This window comes from Solanum lycopersicum, chromosome 1, assembly GCF_036512215.1.
Source record: "Solanum lycopersicum chromosome 1, SLM_r2.1".
NCBI lineage: Eukaryota > Viridiplantae > Streptophyta > Magnoliopsida > Solanales > Solanaceae > Solanum > Solanum lycopersicum.
In genome coordinates this window covers 41,073,914-41,088,992 of record NC_090800.1, presented here as the reverse complement: position 1 = coordinate 41,088,992, position 15,079 = coordinate 41,073,914, and the positions used below count along the sequence as shown (strand labels likewise).

General features: G+C 33.2%; 1 protein-coding gene across 2 annotated transcripts; it reads right to left on the bottom strand.

Annotated features, from left to right (window-relative positions):
- Positions 1-2,120: 2,120 nt before the first annotated feature.
- LOC101254327 (2-oxoisovalerate dehydrogenase subunit beta 2, mitochondrial) lies at positions 2,121-11,879 on the bottom strand. Of its 2 annotated transcripts, XM_004228902.5 has the most exons (13): positions 11,513-11,879; positions 10,163-10,274; positions 9,940-9,975; positions 9,790-9,849; positions 9,657-9,714; positions 9,475-9,572; positions 7,296-7,385; positions 7,144-7,212; positions 6,668-6,754; positions 6,307-6,402; positions 6,151-6,228; positions 2,398-2,484; positions 2,121-2,312 (listed from the first exon to the last, which is right to left on the bottom strand). In XM_004228902.5, exons 1-13 carry the CDS (start codon positions 11,680-11,682, stop codon positions 2,277-2,279), a joined length of 1,077 nt encoding a protein of 358 aa, XP_004228950.1. In that variant the 5' UTR covers positions 11,683-11,879; the 3' UTR covers positions 2,121-2,276. The 2 variants fall into 2 exon arrangements, with proteins under 2 accessions (XP_004228950.1, XP_025885925.1); XM_026030140.2 differs by lacking the exons at positions 2,121-2,312; positions 2,398-2,484 and adding an exon at positions 2,561-2,681 and having other exon boundaries at positions 11,513-11,848.
- Positions 11,880-15,079: the final 3,200 nt, after the last annotated feature.

Genomic DNA, 15,079 nt, shown 5'->3' with positions numbered 1-15,079 from the left:
TCATATCCCACAACAATGTTCCCACATAGGTTATACCTAGTTGATTCACCTAAGTTAAATTATCAGTTCTACCTTACGCATGTAGACCAATCCTTAACGGTGTGGGATAGACACTGAATTTCATGATTCTCTCACATGGTCTATGTCAGTTAGGGTTTATTACCCTCATGTGAGTTATGTGCAATGGTTACTCAAGAGGCCTCATGAAGTGTGGGTGGTAGTCTGGAATGACAGTCATGCATTGCTCGAGTAGGCTTTGAGAGTGGTTGTGGCGTGTTCCTCAAATGTCATAAGGTCTAAAGAAATGAATGTGCTTATAATGATGCTATAGAAAATGTTGCATAAAAGCTAAATGAAATGATGAAGGCTTAACTTGGATTGTTGCTATGAGTTACTTTCCTTGACATGACTTACTAAACATGAATGTTTATTGTTTATGAGTACTAACTAAAGAGGAGAATGAAGAATGGTGAGTATGTATAAGACTGGGCGACGGAACGGAACGTACCGGTACCATTCCGGTGTGTTCCAGTTCGTCCCGTTTTGGTTGCATACGGGACGGGACGAGATAGTCTGAACTAGTACACGGAACGGGATGGAACCGTAGTTTTGTACCGGTGTACCGGTACCGGTTCATCCCGGCTCCTGTCCGATCCGTTCCAGTTCTGATCCGATTTACTTAATATATTTTATATAATTTATATTTTATATTTTATATAAATTATATTTTATATAAATTGTATTTTATATAATTTCTATATATTAAAATTAATTACCCACCACACTCTCCCCTTCCCTGACACTTGGCAGGCGACGGCTTTACTAAAAGTTGCCCTGCGCCCTGAGCCCCTGACCACCTGCCCCTGCCCTGCAGCTTTTGATAAAGCTGCAGCCCCCTTTCCAACCCCTCATTTGGCATTCCTATTTCCCCTTCCCTTTTTCCAACGATCGTTTTAAAACGGAAAAATTAAAATGACTACTTTTTTTATTTTATTTATTTATAATTTACAAGACACAAGTTATAAATATAAAAACTTATAAAATAAATATTAATGAATAATAAGTAATAACTTATAAAGTATAAACTTCAAAAGATTTAAATTTTGAAAACTTTATTAGACTTTACTTGCAAACTTAATAACAAAAAAAGATTAAAATATCTTTAAAATAAACTTAAGTAAAAAATTATAGTATAAATTTAAAAACTTTGTAATCACAAAAAATGTCGTCCCATTTATCCCGTCCGTTCCATTTCGGTTTGTTTCGATTCCATCCCGGTATATAGTGGAACGAGACGGAACTGATTATTCATCCCGATAATTACGATTCGGTTCATTCTGATACCGGTCAACGCGTCCCGTTCCAGTCGGGTACCGATTCATTCCGGTCAGGAGACCCGGTTCTGATCCGTTGACCAGTCTTAAGTGTATATGGTGGCTTCAAAGGGATACTTAGTATGAGTGGTATTATGGGATGTCATTCATACATTGCATAAGTATAACTTAGGGTTACCTAAGACATGATTTTATTACGTTATAATGATTTGCATGTTGAATATTAAGTCTTATCTTTTACACTAAAAGTGTATGATGATTTTCAAACTTAGTAAATGCATGTTTTTCAGCGAAAATGTCCATTTTAGCATGTTTTCAAGGATTTGAGCATAGTTATCATACTTATACATTTTTGTATAACCCATATCTCTTCTATATTTTTCTACAGTGCGTAGGTTCCAACGTTGAGGTGATCTCCCTTTTAGTACTAAACTTGGATTAGACTATTCTACAGAGCTTGTGGTGAGTCCTCATTGATCCGAGTGATGCCTTGTTTCATTTCCTTCCATTGTATTAGACTTTCAGATTCTACTGCAAGGGTTGTGACCCTCTTTGAGACTGGATTGTATGGATAAAAGTTTAAATTCAGCACCATTTTCTATTATCTTGTGTTATGATATGTTATGAGGCTTGTATGAGGCTTTTTAAGAGTCTTGTATGCAGTGTCACGTCTGAAGTGTAGGCTCGAATTGTGACAACAGGATAACCTATGATTCAACAAAGCAAGCAGCGTACCCTTGTGCACCAAACAGAAAGCAGTGAGCAGTGAGCCAAGTGCCAGAGGAGTAAATAAATACATGACCTTTTTTGGTTGCATAAGCTATTAATAACAGTGTTTTATATATGTATGTTAATAGAGAAACCCCGAATCATAATCTATGGCAATACATATATATATTCACTACTATAACACTCCAGCATCTCTGCACGACTGAATGAGCACTAGTAACTCACAGTAGATTTGATTGCATCCAGTATCTGCAACCAATAACAAGGCAGCACTTTGATCAAGAGGTCAAGAGTGAAATCTTTTGAAAATGAAACAAGTTTCATGTCCTGTTACCTTGTTCGTTGTAGGCAAGTAGAAGGGCTCAAACACCAGAGGAAAAGGAGTATCTAACCCACACACTCTGGCCACTGGAGCTTCTAACTACAAAACCACCCAAATATTAACACTTGCAAATTAAATACTCCAATACTTGATGTCATAACCAAATATTGGAACATGAAAAAATAATAGATAGGAATAGAAACATGAAAACACGTACAGGCGCATGGAGCCTATGTTATGAATAGAGGTAATGGACCCACTCACACTTAGGCGCAGCAACAGGCCAAAAGTTGCACCTACATATTTGGAAGAATACTCCACTACAGGGACCAATAAAGGGGCAAATGTGTCGGACATGCATGCCAAAAACCATTACACAGGTAGAACATAGGATTCCTCTCCAAGCAACAAAGCCTATAAATAGAAAAGAGATACAAGGCTACTGGATATGCATATTCTGAGAGCTTATTTATTTTCTTAGTTTTCCTTTCAGTTGCTTTCCTTAATTAAATGGGTGTAGTTTTTTTTTTCTCAGCAAGTTCTGATTCCCTAAAAGCTTGTTTTCCCGATCTGTTTATCAATACAAGGTAGTTCATATCATTTGGTATTTTCATTGACCCTCCTCTACAAATGGATGACGGGGCACATAATACCTGGCTCAAAACATTGGATAAAGCTCTGAAACAGGTCAAGGAACAAGTTGTTTTCTGTAACAAGAGCTTCGAATCCATCACTGCTATGATTTAGAGATATACTTCCATGTTTCAGGATGTTCTTTCTCAGCTCTCCATCCTACAACTTAACTAGTCAGGTAACAACCAGCAAAAAGACCTGTTTCCAGTGTTCCATTTCTGCCCACCATGCCACCTCCATAAACCTTCTACCACCAACACACCACTCCCATTTAGAATCCCATTTTCTCCCCTTTTCCTCCACAACCCCAGTTTCCAACATAAATCTAGTTTCCTCTTCCACCCCCTTCGAACCCGTATGCAGTGTTTCGTCGTGACAAACCAGCCCCAATCGATTTGTCTAAATTTGATGGAGCTCACATTGAGAGTTGGGTGTTCCAAGCTAATCAATACTTCAAAGTCAATGAGGTTTCTGATAAACGACGCCTTACACTGACCCCTTTTTGCCTTGAGGGTGATGCTCATCACTAGTTTCGATGGATGTAGAGAAATCACCCATTAATTGACGGGGAGCATTTCACCTGAGCTTTGGTGACTTGTTTTGGTGCAAAAACACTAGACGCTCCTGAAGGTGTTCTGGAAAAACTCCAAATGACCTCATTTGTTTGCGAATATCTTTCTCAATTCGAGAAGATCGCAAATCGGACATCGGATATGGCACTGCACTAACTGATGCACACATTTATATCAGGAAGTCTTAGGGATTAGCTTCTCTCCCTGTTGATCTAAATGATGCTATTGGGATGTCTTATTTACAAGAGCAAAAGTTATCGGGCTTGGTAAGCCCAACTCATAAACTACTACTTCTCATTACCCAGGCCCTTAATTTTTCCAGTCACTGAAATATCCCTTCCATTTCTCTGACCTCTTCCACACTAATTTCATCGTCTTCATTCCATGGCCCTTCAGCGTCCCTCCCTGGTGTGGGTCGTGTTCCTCATAAAAAGCTTACTCCTGCTGAAATGCAACAAAAACATGAGCTCAATCTTTGTTATCAGTGTGATGAGAAATGGCACAAGAACCACTGTTGCACTTCTACCCCCCACCTTCTACTTCTCTTATCGGAAAACAATGTTGTGGAGCTTCCACTTCCTAAAGTTGAAAAGGTCGTTGAGAAGTCTACTCCTTGTACTGAGGAAGCACCAGTGTCAGTTACCTCGCCTAATCCTGCTTACACCCCACCACCCTTTGTTCGGTAATATCAAGGAATCTCCCATTAAGGTTCTTCTTGATGGGGCTAGCACTCATAACTTTATGCATCCTCGTGCGGCCAATTTTCTCAAACTACCAATTGAGACCTCATCCCAATTTTCAGTTCTTGAGGGTAGTGGTCATACACGAAGATGTTTGGGGGTCGTTCCTCAGGTCTCACTCACCATTCAAGGATTTACTCTTTGCACTAATTTTCTTATCGTAGAATTTCACAGGTCTGATATGGTCCTTGGGATAGTATGGTTGCACACTTTAGGTCCTTGAGGTTATTCCTCCACTTCCTCATTTCAGCTGTAGTACGAAGTTACTTCCCTGTGTTCCAGAGTCCTTGAGGTTATTCCTCCACTTTCTCATTTCAGTTGTAGTAGGAAGTTACTTCCTTGTTTCCAGATGGGTGGTTAATCCACCAGTATTGTACATTATTTGCATTTAGTGAAATGATAAGCAGAAAATTAGTCAAGTTTTTGAGTACTTCAAACTCAAGAGATAGCAGGTTCTTTTTTAACGAACCAACATCATAGGTAGAAAAAAGAAAACCTCTTTCCAGACTCCTAATTCACTCAACATTAACTCTGATTTTGTCTTGCAACATCCCATAGCTAGATCCATAACAAGGGATAGTAACAAAATACTTATATACCATTGTGATATGCAGCATCCTGTAATGTTTACCTGCAGCTACAGCATGGAGTTCAGCCAGGAGAAATGACAGGTTACTTTTTCTATCCTGTCGTTTAGTTTTAGTTTTGGTAATGCTCTTAACTCCCTAAATTCACATGGAATTTAGTACTTCTATGTGAGGGAAAAAAACTGAAACTAAAAGCAAGCAATAAAGTGCAAACAAATGCTTAGTATAACAAGCATCTCAAATCTTAATTGATGAATCTCCTATGGAACAAAAGCAACACATGGCATTATTAGCAGAACAAAGGGGGATGAGCAAGAAAGTACTGTTTGTGCTATTTGCTTGACCTTGTTTGTAATCTTAAAAGTCTCTTTATATTGCAAAAACTGTAATTTTGAAACAGATGTAAAAGATTACAAGTCTCATCCTGGTTTGAAAAAGAGAGACTATTTTCTTTCCTGGCAGATGTGAACTCTGGTAAGTGAAATTACAAGTAGCTGAACTGTATATCAGCTTCTATTTTGCCGCACTGAACATGATCCCGCTGATAGAAATTTCCATATTTCAAGGCATACCAATTTCTTCAAATTGGAGAATTTTAAGACTACATTCGCTTGCATGCTGCTGCAGCAGAATATATTAATCAATTCAACGCAATGTTGCCTCTTCTGTATGTCCAGTCGAGCAAGTTCTCATTCATTGAACTCTTTAAATTCTCTCTTTTATATTGCAAGTACTACATTTTGTTTGGATAGAGATACGCCAATTGACCATGGGGACATAAGTTCTGATTCATCAAATTTTCTGAAAGTCTCTCTTTTATATTGCAAGTGCTAATTTTTGGATAGAGATGTGTATTTTGTCCATGGACATGTGCATGTTACTAATTGTTAAGTTTTGAGGCCAAGGATTGCTTGGCAAATACTTCAATTTTTACAGATGCTAGATAACACTGATGGGTTTCAGTAGCCTCGCCCAGTCCTTCAAGTAAGATATGACCGCTAAGTCCAAGGTCACAAGGTGAATGTTCAGAAGCTCTCAGTTATCTGTGTTGTCTGAAACCACCGTACCACCCATAATTCTTTAAGAAAGCATGTTTTGACTATGTTTTGCAAATCGATATGCACAGAGGACATATGACCTAGAACAGGAGATCTTTCAAGGTGATCCAGAAAATAAAAGGGATTCTAGAAGATGTCTACAAGGCTATTATATAAAAAAAAAAGTAATGCTTACTCTCGTGAAGCAACGTTCAACTATAGATGCAGATATTTCAGCACCAAATCCACCTGTCACAGGAGCTTCATGACTAATCTACAAACAAGAAATTCACGGTAAGTTATTTAGGATGAAATGGACCTCTTCAATTCTGACATAAGGTAAAACACACACCAGCAGCCTTCCTGTCTTTTTGACAGAGGCCTCTACCGTTTCCTTGTCCCAAGGTATTAAAGTTTTAAGGTCTATCAGTTCACAAGAGATCCCCTCCTGCAGAATATACATATTCAGAAGATGATAAGTAATCCAGGTTTTTACGTAAGAACTACAGTTGAAAGATTAATTGATACACATTTAATGATACTATACCAAGCGTCAGAGAGAAGTTTGAGAATGCAGAAACCAAAATTTTAGTTCCCAGTGACATGAAACCACGAAATGCATTTATAAAAGTAACTAATAATATAACACGACTAATAGAAAATTCTATTCAGGGAAATGGAATAGAACAGATCTTTTAGCAATGAGTATCCACCTTTGCAGCTTCTACACATGCCTGCTCCATAATAGATAGCTGAGCTCCCCAACCAACTAATGTGATATCAGTACCTTCCCTGAGGACCTGCATTTAGGCATGCACTTCAGTTTCAAATTCATGATTTTAAAGATGTGGCACCTAGACCCAACTCAACCCCAAAAGCTAACTCATGAGGGGAGAATTGTCAAGTCTATATAAGCAGACCGCCAGTTTATTCCCCAACCAATGTGGGGCTTTTAATCCACTCTAACACACACGCTCCTACAGGCCAAGGGCCGATTGGAGTGTGCACTGGGAGCCCAAACAGATACAATGTAAAGATATGGCACCTGGGCCTAACTCAACACCAAGTGCTAGCTCATGAGGGGAGGATTACCCAAGTCCATAAAGCAGACCACCAGTCCATCCCCAACCAATGTGGGACTTTTAACCCACTCTAACAATTATAAACAACAAAAGAGGAAGTATCATACCTCTGCCTCAGATAGAGGCAACATATAATCATCTTTAGGAACTTCTTCAACAGCCATCCGGTAAAGCAACTGAAATTCATCCAGAAAGTAGTGAGTTACAGTTCCAATGATCTGGCAAACAGACTAGCAGGAACAAGGGAAAACGAGATCACCTTTGGTTCAAAAAAAACAACTGGATTTGGGTCACGTATGCTTGACAACAGCAATCCTTTTGCTTGCTGTGGACTGCGTGGGATGACCACCTAACAGATAATTGCACATAAAATTATCAAAGGTATGCATGGATTCTTAATGAGGAGAAAAGAGAGACATCTGATTTCTAGAAAAAATATATAAAGAAGTCCGGCAAATCATATAGTCTTTTTAACTATAAATCAGATAGAAATTCTGATAGAACTTAAGCCTTTATTGTGAGATAGAAAAAAACTAATGACGGGCAAAAACTAGAACTTAACTATAAAGTTGTCAGAGATTGGTGATATGATTATTTTATTAATACTAGTACAGGAAATAAATCATTCACCATTGTTAGTGCCTATGCTCATTAAAAGAGGAAGTGAAAAACTAATTTTGGGAAAGTATGGATAGGGGTGGCAATTTCAGCCCATATTAATAAAATGAGTCCATTTTGTCCATATTTAATTGCTTGGATCACTCATATTTTAATTGGTTAAATATGGGTTTCAAACTATTTTAAGAGTCTCTACAAATATAATCAAAATGGGTTAGATATGGGTATCCATTTGATCCATATTATTAGATCACTTATTTTCACTTTCACTCAAAATTCTTAATTGTGCTAAAAGAATAAAATATTAATATTAAATTTTAAGAAATTCAATTAATTTTCAAACTTGATTAAAAATGGATTTTTGTCTTCGGGAAACAAAAAGATTTAGGAGTAGGTTGGTGGCAGGCTTTTTTTTTTGTGTGTGTGTGGGGGGGAGGGGGTACATTAATGTTTTTGAAAAACAAATTTATACCACATGAGAAGGAGAAGAAGGGTTAAAGACTTGAACACATAAAGACGATTACTACCAATTTTTCAAATCAGATGAGATAGTGAAATCAAGAGATGGATGTGTAATTTTGATCAATAGCTCAACTCGAATCACGAGGATAGTTTCATGCATTTGTATAGGTTAGAAAAGTTGGCTATGCTCATAAAATTAGGGCAGCAAAAGTAGAGGATATCATGAATAATATGAGAGTTGGAAAAAACTACAGTTAAAATGGAATCTCTAAGCAGGTTTAGAAGTGTCTGGGAGAGGTTGAAACAGTACATTTTACCAAGCTATTATATGTTACAGTAAGGAGAGCAAAGATGTCAAACAAGTGGAGAAAGATTATATTGATTCCAATATGTATTACCATACGATGAGACTTTAGAGATGAGTGATAGAGCATATACTTAGGGACAATACAACGATACCAATTTGGATTTGCGCACAGTAGAAAGCTATATATTTTCTTCGAAGACTGATGAATTTATAATGAGAGGAAGAAGAATATACATGTGATACTCATAGAGAAAAAGAAATAGAGTGCCGAGGACAGTTGAGATTTATGCACACCATACCAGTCCTCTACTCATTGAGAAAGAGAAAATAGAGTTCCAAGGACAATTTGGATTTCGCATGGTACATGACATATCAATATTGTTCTTGGTCTCCTAACTGTAAAAGGTTGATTCAGCATTTCCCGATTCTTAGTTTAAGAGATAAAGGGTGTTTGGACTGGCTCAAAAGTTGGTCAAACCTACTTTTAAGTCAATTTTTGACTTCTAGAAGTGTTTGACAAATATAAAAATAACTTAAAGGAAGTAAAATGACTTAAAATAAGTCAGAAAGTGTTTGACAAGATTAAAAAACTTAGAATAAGTTTAAAATGACTTAAAATAAGTTAAAAAAACAAAATGAGGCCTCCCCCTAATTTTTATTTTTTGACTTAAAAGTCATATCAGTTTGACTTTTAATTTTTGACTTAAACGCTACTTTTTTAAGTACATCAATGAACAACGAATGCTGCATACAGATGAAACATTACTAAAAGGTACTCTTAGGAGAAACTGAAGTAGCTAGATTTATTTCTGAATGCAAAGTAGATGAGATTTCCTATGTAGTGCAGTGCTTGAATATAAAGATGCCACTCACTTGGCAAATAGAATTTCTGAAGAAATAACAACTGTGACAACCTCAAAGCCGAGGGACACACTAAGGGTTCGCTACTTGAACTCCTCCCACATTTATCAGAACATGTAATATTCTGATTCTATGAAAACTCATGCAAAAGAAACCTAACAAGTGTAAGATGCACAGAAAGATGTGGTACCTTTATACCAGGAACATGGCAGAAGAAAGATTCAGGGGATTGAGAGTGGTAATGCCCACCATGTCCAACAGCTCCATAAGGTGCTCTTATAGTTAAACCTGGAAACCATGAGCCAGTTCAGCATCTTGAAACTTCGAGAAAATGATGAACTGCAATAAAGTCATAAGTTTTCTTCCAGTTACCTCCGCAGTTGAACTGGTTACCACTCCGGTATCTGAATTTCGCAGCTTCATTGACAATCTACAAAACAAAATTTTGAAAGTCAATACTATATCATGATAAAGTGCTAGTACATGATTTAGCATGGATGCGTACCTGATCAAAAGCAGGAAATATATAATCTGCAAATTGAATTTCTGCTACAGCTCGATTGTCCTGAAATTTTAGGCAACAAAAAAAAAATAACAATATCAGCAAACAGTTGAGAAATATTTAGCTTTTAGTATTTAGAGCTCAGAAACTGACCATTGCAGCAAGACCAATCGCAAATCCAACTATGCCCTGCACATCAAAAACCATTAGTGGATAAACTTCTTGACACAAAAAAGTGACTTGTATAAAATGAAATTCATGCTGAATTTACTATTATTAAAACAATGAAATAGTAAGTATTATTATTTATAGCTCAGGTCTTCCACCCAAAAAGGGCTAGAGCAGACATGGAATACGATAGATAAGCTACAGATACCTGCTCACACAGAGGAGTGTTAAAGACCCTCTGTTTACCAAATCGGTCAGCTAGCCCAGTAGTGCAACGAAAGACACCACCAAAACCAACATCTTCTCCAAATACATAAGAACTGAGAAGAAAATTCATCTTACATCACATTATGAAGTATTCACCATAAACACGCGTATAAAATTGCAAGAAAAATAGAGAACAGGTCGATGAAGGCATGAGCCTAAGGAGATGTTGAAATGATCAGGCATTATTTGAAAAGGTTAAGATGTTATTTAGATGCAACGCAAAGAAGGATAATAGGTCAACTAATTCCAAAAAGTCAAGTTGGAGGCGACTGATAAATCATATGATGGAAAAGGATAAAAGCTAAATGTTCAGGCTATCATCCTTGTACTTTTTCATAAAATTAACGCCACTACATCGTTGCATTACTTTTAAAGACTGTTCTGCCCTTTTTGACAGTAAAAGAGGCCTTTTTAGGCTAAATTTCACAATTGTTCCTGTAGAAAAAAGCAAAGAATGAGAAAGCTGTGGGAGCAACCTCTTTCTTCTTATATTGAGAAAAGCAGCCTCTTTATTTTTCTTTTGAACAACCCCTTCACGACTTAACCATTACCATTCTCATATATTATTGCTTAAAATCAGTTGGCATGCAAATAGAAAATTATAAAACATCAATGGGAAATAAGAGTGAACTAGTTCGATTTCCTAAGGTCATCTGATTATTGCAGACTCAATACTAAATTATGCTTAAACGTGAAAATATCATATTTAAAACTAAATATCAAATACTTATGACCCTCTAGATGAGAATTGAAGGGTCGTATATTTATTTTTAAAATAAGTAAAATAATTTAAGATCATCCTAGCTTAAGGAAAAGATGATCAGGATTCTCTACTTGTCTCATTATTAAAATCTTAATTGGCAATTCAATGGTGTACCTCACACATATAGACATATTCCCTTAACTTAAAGTTGGTCCTTTTCCCTTTTTTTCTTGTTTTCCTTCTCTATCCACATAGTAAAACCACAAATCTTTCTAGACAGCAATTTAACAATACTACCAAAATGTGATCAAGTAATATATTGATCCAGAAACGAAGCCAAAGGCGCTAGCGCAGAACCATTAGCTTTGATTCAAACCCTAAAAAAGAAAATAATCTACCGTCTCTGTGACAATAATTTATTTAGTTCCTTCCAAAAAGAATGATTTTTTTTTCTTTTTTGGAACCATAAGATTCAAAATTTCGTCAAAATAGGATAAACATAAGGAGTTGTAATTCACAACCCATAAACTAAACTTTTTGGCTGTAGCTCTGGATTGATCTACTACAAAAAAAAAGTTGGAAAATTACCGAGGATCAGAGTCTAAAGCGATGTGAAGAGCTTGATTAATAGCAGAGAAAAGGTTGACAGATTTGGTGGAAGTGTCATTTTTGTTAACTGTTGAGGAAAATCCCATACAACTTTGATTTTTGGATGAAATTGCAGCCAATTTCCCAATTCTTCTGAAATTGCTACCCATTTTCTTTGAACTTTCTCTCAAGAATGTTGGAATCTGAACAAGAGAAGCACAATTGAGATTCAAAGTCAAAGCATCTATTATAGAGTTGGGTATGCACTCCCCAATTCAATGTCTCTTTATTTATAAATATAAAGTAATAATAAAATGGAACGTAAATAACATGCGCATTTTTCACGATTATCCTTTAATATTATTTAGTATATTTCACTTTACTCATTATACTATTAGATATAAAAGCTGTCTAATCTAATATATATTACTTAATTTAATTTAATTTAATTTAATTTAATTAATAATTATTTTATAATATTTTTAAATAATATATGTGATATTTTGAAAATCGTAATAATAATAAATTAGAATAATTAAATTATTTCTAAATTTAAATAAATTTTAAAAAGTATATCCGTCGATGGAGACGTGCGTCCGTAGTGGATGGATATACTTATATTTTATAATGCCACAAACAAACAGTAGTTGCCAAATCAGAATTTCATTTGAGCCGGTCTAAGATGATGAAAATATTATTATTATATTAATAAATAATAAAATTGATTTAACTAAATGTGAAGATTAATTATCCAACATAAATAACTTTTATTTATTTATTCTGACAGTTAGGTAAATTTTGTTATTTTTTATTTTTATTCTATCAAGTATTTTTTATTATTATATGTGCACTTATATTTTTGAAAATTTAGATTGGTTTTATTGCTCTTTCATTCTTATGTGATTGTGATTTCGGTTTATCTATTGTTTCTAGGGATTATTTATATTATTCATTGTCTTTTTATCTCCTTGCTTTACAATTTGATATAATTGTACGTATTTTTTTTTATGGATTAAAACATTTTTATATATCTCTTATTTAGTTGAACAAAAATTTATTATATTGATAAATAATAAAATTGATTTAACTAAATGTGAAGACTAATTATTCAACATAAATAACTTTTATTTATTTATTCTGGCAGTAAGGTAAATTTACTTATTTTTTATTTTTATTCTATCAAGTATTTTTTATTATTATATGTGCACTTATATTCTTGAAAATTTAGATTGGTTTTATTGCTCTTTCATTCTTATGTGATTGTAATTTGCGTTTATCTATTGTTTCTAGGGATTATTTATATTATTCATTGTCTTTTTATCTCCTTGCTTTACAATTTGATATAATTGTATGTGTTTTTTTTATGGATTAAAACATTTTTATATATCTCTTGTTTAGTTGAACAAAAATTTATTATATTAATAAATAATAAAATTGATTTAACTAAATGTGAAGACTAAGGGCCCGTTTGGATGGGCTTAATAAAAGCAGCTTAAAAAATATATTTTTGAAAGTGGTGAAACTTATTTTTAAAATAAGCAATTATGCATTTTGATAAAATTGTTGAAGTTAAAAAAAAATTGTTGATGTGTCTCGCAAATAAGTGCTGATAAAGTGCTTTTTAAATCAAAATGTATGAAATACCCTTAAAAGCTGTTAGCATAATAAAAGTTAATTAATTTATATTTTACAACCATAAATAATAGTATTTTGCTATCATTCACATATTTCTTTCTCATCACAAATTATTTATAAGAGGAATATAAACTTATTATAGATTTTAAAGATATATAATTTGAATAGATTAAAGAACGATTTAAGATTTTATTTTAGTTTCATCCATAGATAATAATAATTGTCTATCATTCACATATTTCTTTATTATCACAAATTATTTATAAGAGGAATATAAATTTTTATTTAAGTTATATGTGCAACTTATTTTACATTTTAATAATATATAATTTGAATAGATCACTTGAAAGATTTAAGATTTATTTTATTTTCATTCATTAGTAATAGTAGTTGTCTATCATCCACATGTGAAAAGGGAAAAATAGAAGAAACAGATGTTAGGGTTATGTGGGTAATTTGGAGATTGTATATAAATATTAAGGGCAAAAAGGTAAAAGTATGGTCAACTTAAAACAGCTTATAAGCTGGAAAAAAAGCACTCCTACCCCAGCATTTAACTTTTGACTTAAAATAAGTTTTTTTTAAAACTTAAAATAAGTTATTTTGAGTATTGTCAAATAGGCAAATAAGTCAAAAATTAGTTTTTAAGTCAGTTTGACCAGCTTTTAAGCTGAGTCAAACATGCTCTAATTATCCAACATAAATAACTTTTATTTATTTATTCTGGCAGTTAGGTAAATTTAGTTATTTTTTATTTTTATTCTATCAAGTATTTTTTATTATTATATGTGCACTTATATTCTTGAAAATTTAGATTGGTTTTATTGCTCTTTCATTCTTATATGATTTAAGAATTGTGATTTGCGTTTATCTATGTTTCTAGGGATTACTTATATTATTCATTGTCTTTTTATCTCCTTGCTTTACAATTTGATATAATTGTACGTGTTTTTTTTTATGGATTAAAACATTTTTATATATCTCTTGTTTAGTTGAACAAAAATTTGTTATATTAATAAATAATAAAATTGATTTAACTAAATGTAAAGACTAATTATCCAACATAAATAACTTTTATTTATTTATTCTGGCAGTTAGGTAAATTTAGTTATTTTTTATTTTTATTCTATCAAGTATTTTTTATTATTGTATGTGCACTTATATTCTTGAAAATTTAGATTGGTTTTATTGCTCTTTCATTCTTATATGATTGTGATTTGCGTTTATCTATTGTTTCTAGGGATTATTTATATTATTCATTGTCTTTTTATCTCCTTGCTTTACAATTTGATATAATTGTATGTGTTTTTTTTATGGATTAAAATATTTTTATATATCTCTTTTTTAGTTGAACAAAAATTTATTATATTAATAAATAATAAAATTGATTTAACTAAATGTGAAGACTAACTATCCAACATAAATAACTTTTATTTATTTATTCTGGCAGTTAGGTAAATTTCTTTATTTTTTATTTTTATTCTATCAAGTATTTTTTATTATTATATGTGCACTTATATTCTTGAAAATTTAGATTGGTTTTATTGTTCTTATGTGATTGTGATTTCCGTTTATCTATTGTTTCTAGGGATTATTTATATTATTCATTGTCTTTTTATCTCCTTACTTTACAATTTGATATAATTGTACGTGTTTTTTTTTGTGGATTAAAACATTTTTATATATCTCTTGTTTAGTTGAACAAAAAATTATTATATTAATAAATAATAAAATTGATTTAACTAAATGTGAAGACTAATTATCCAACATAAATAACTTTTATTTATTTATTCTGGCAGTTAGGTAAATTTAGTTATTTTTTATTTTTATTCTATCAAGTATTTTTTATTATTATATGTGCACTTATATTCTTGAAAATTTAGATTGGTTTTATTGCTTTTTCATTCTTATATGATTGTGATTTGCGTTTAT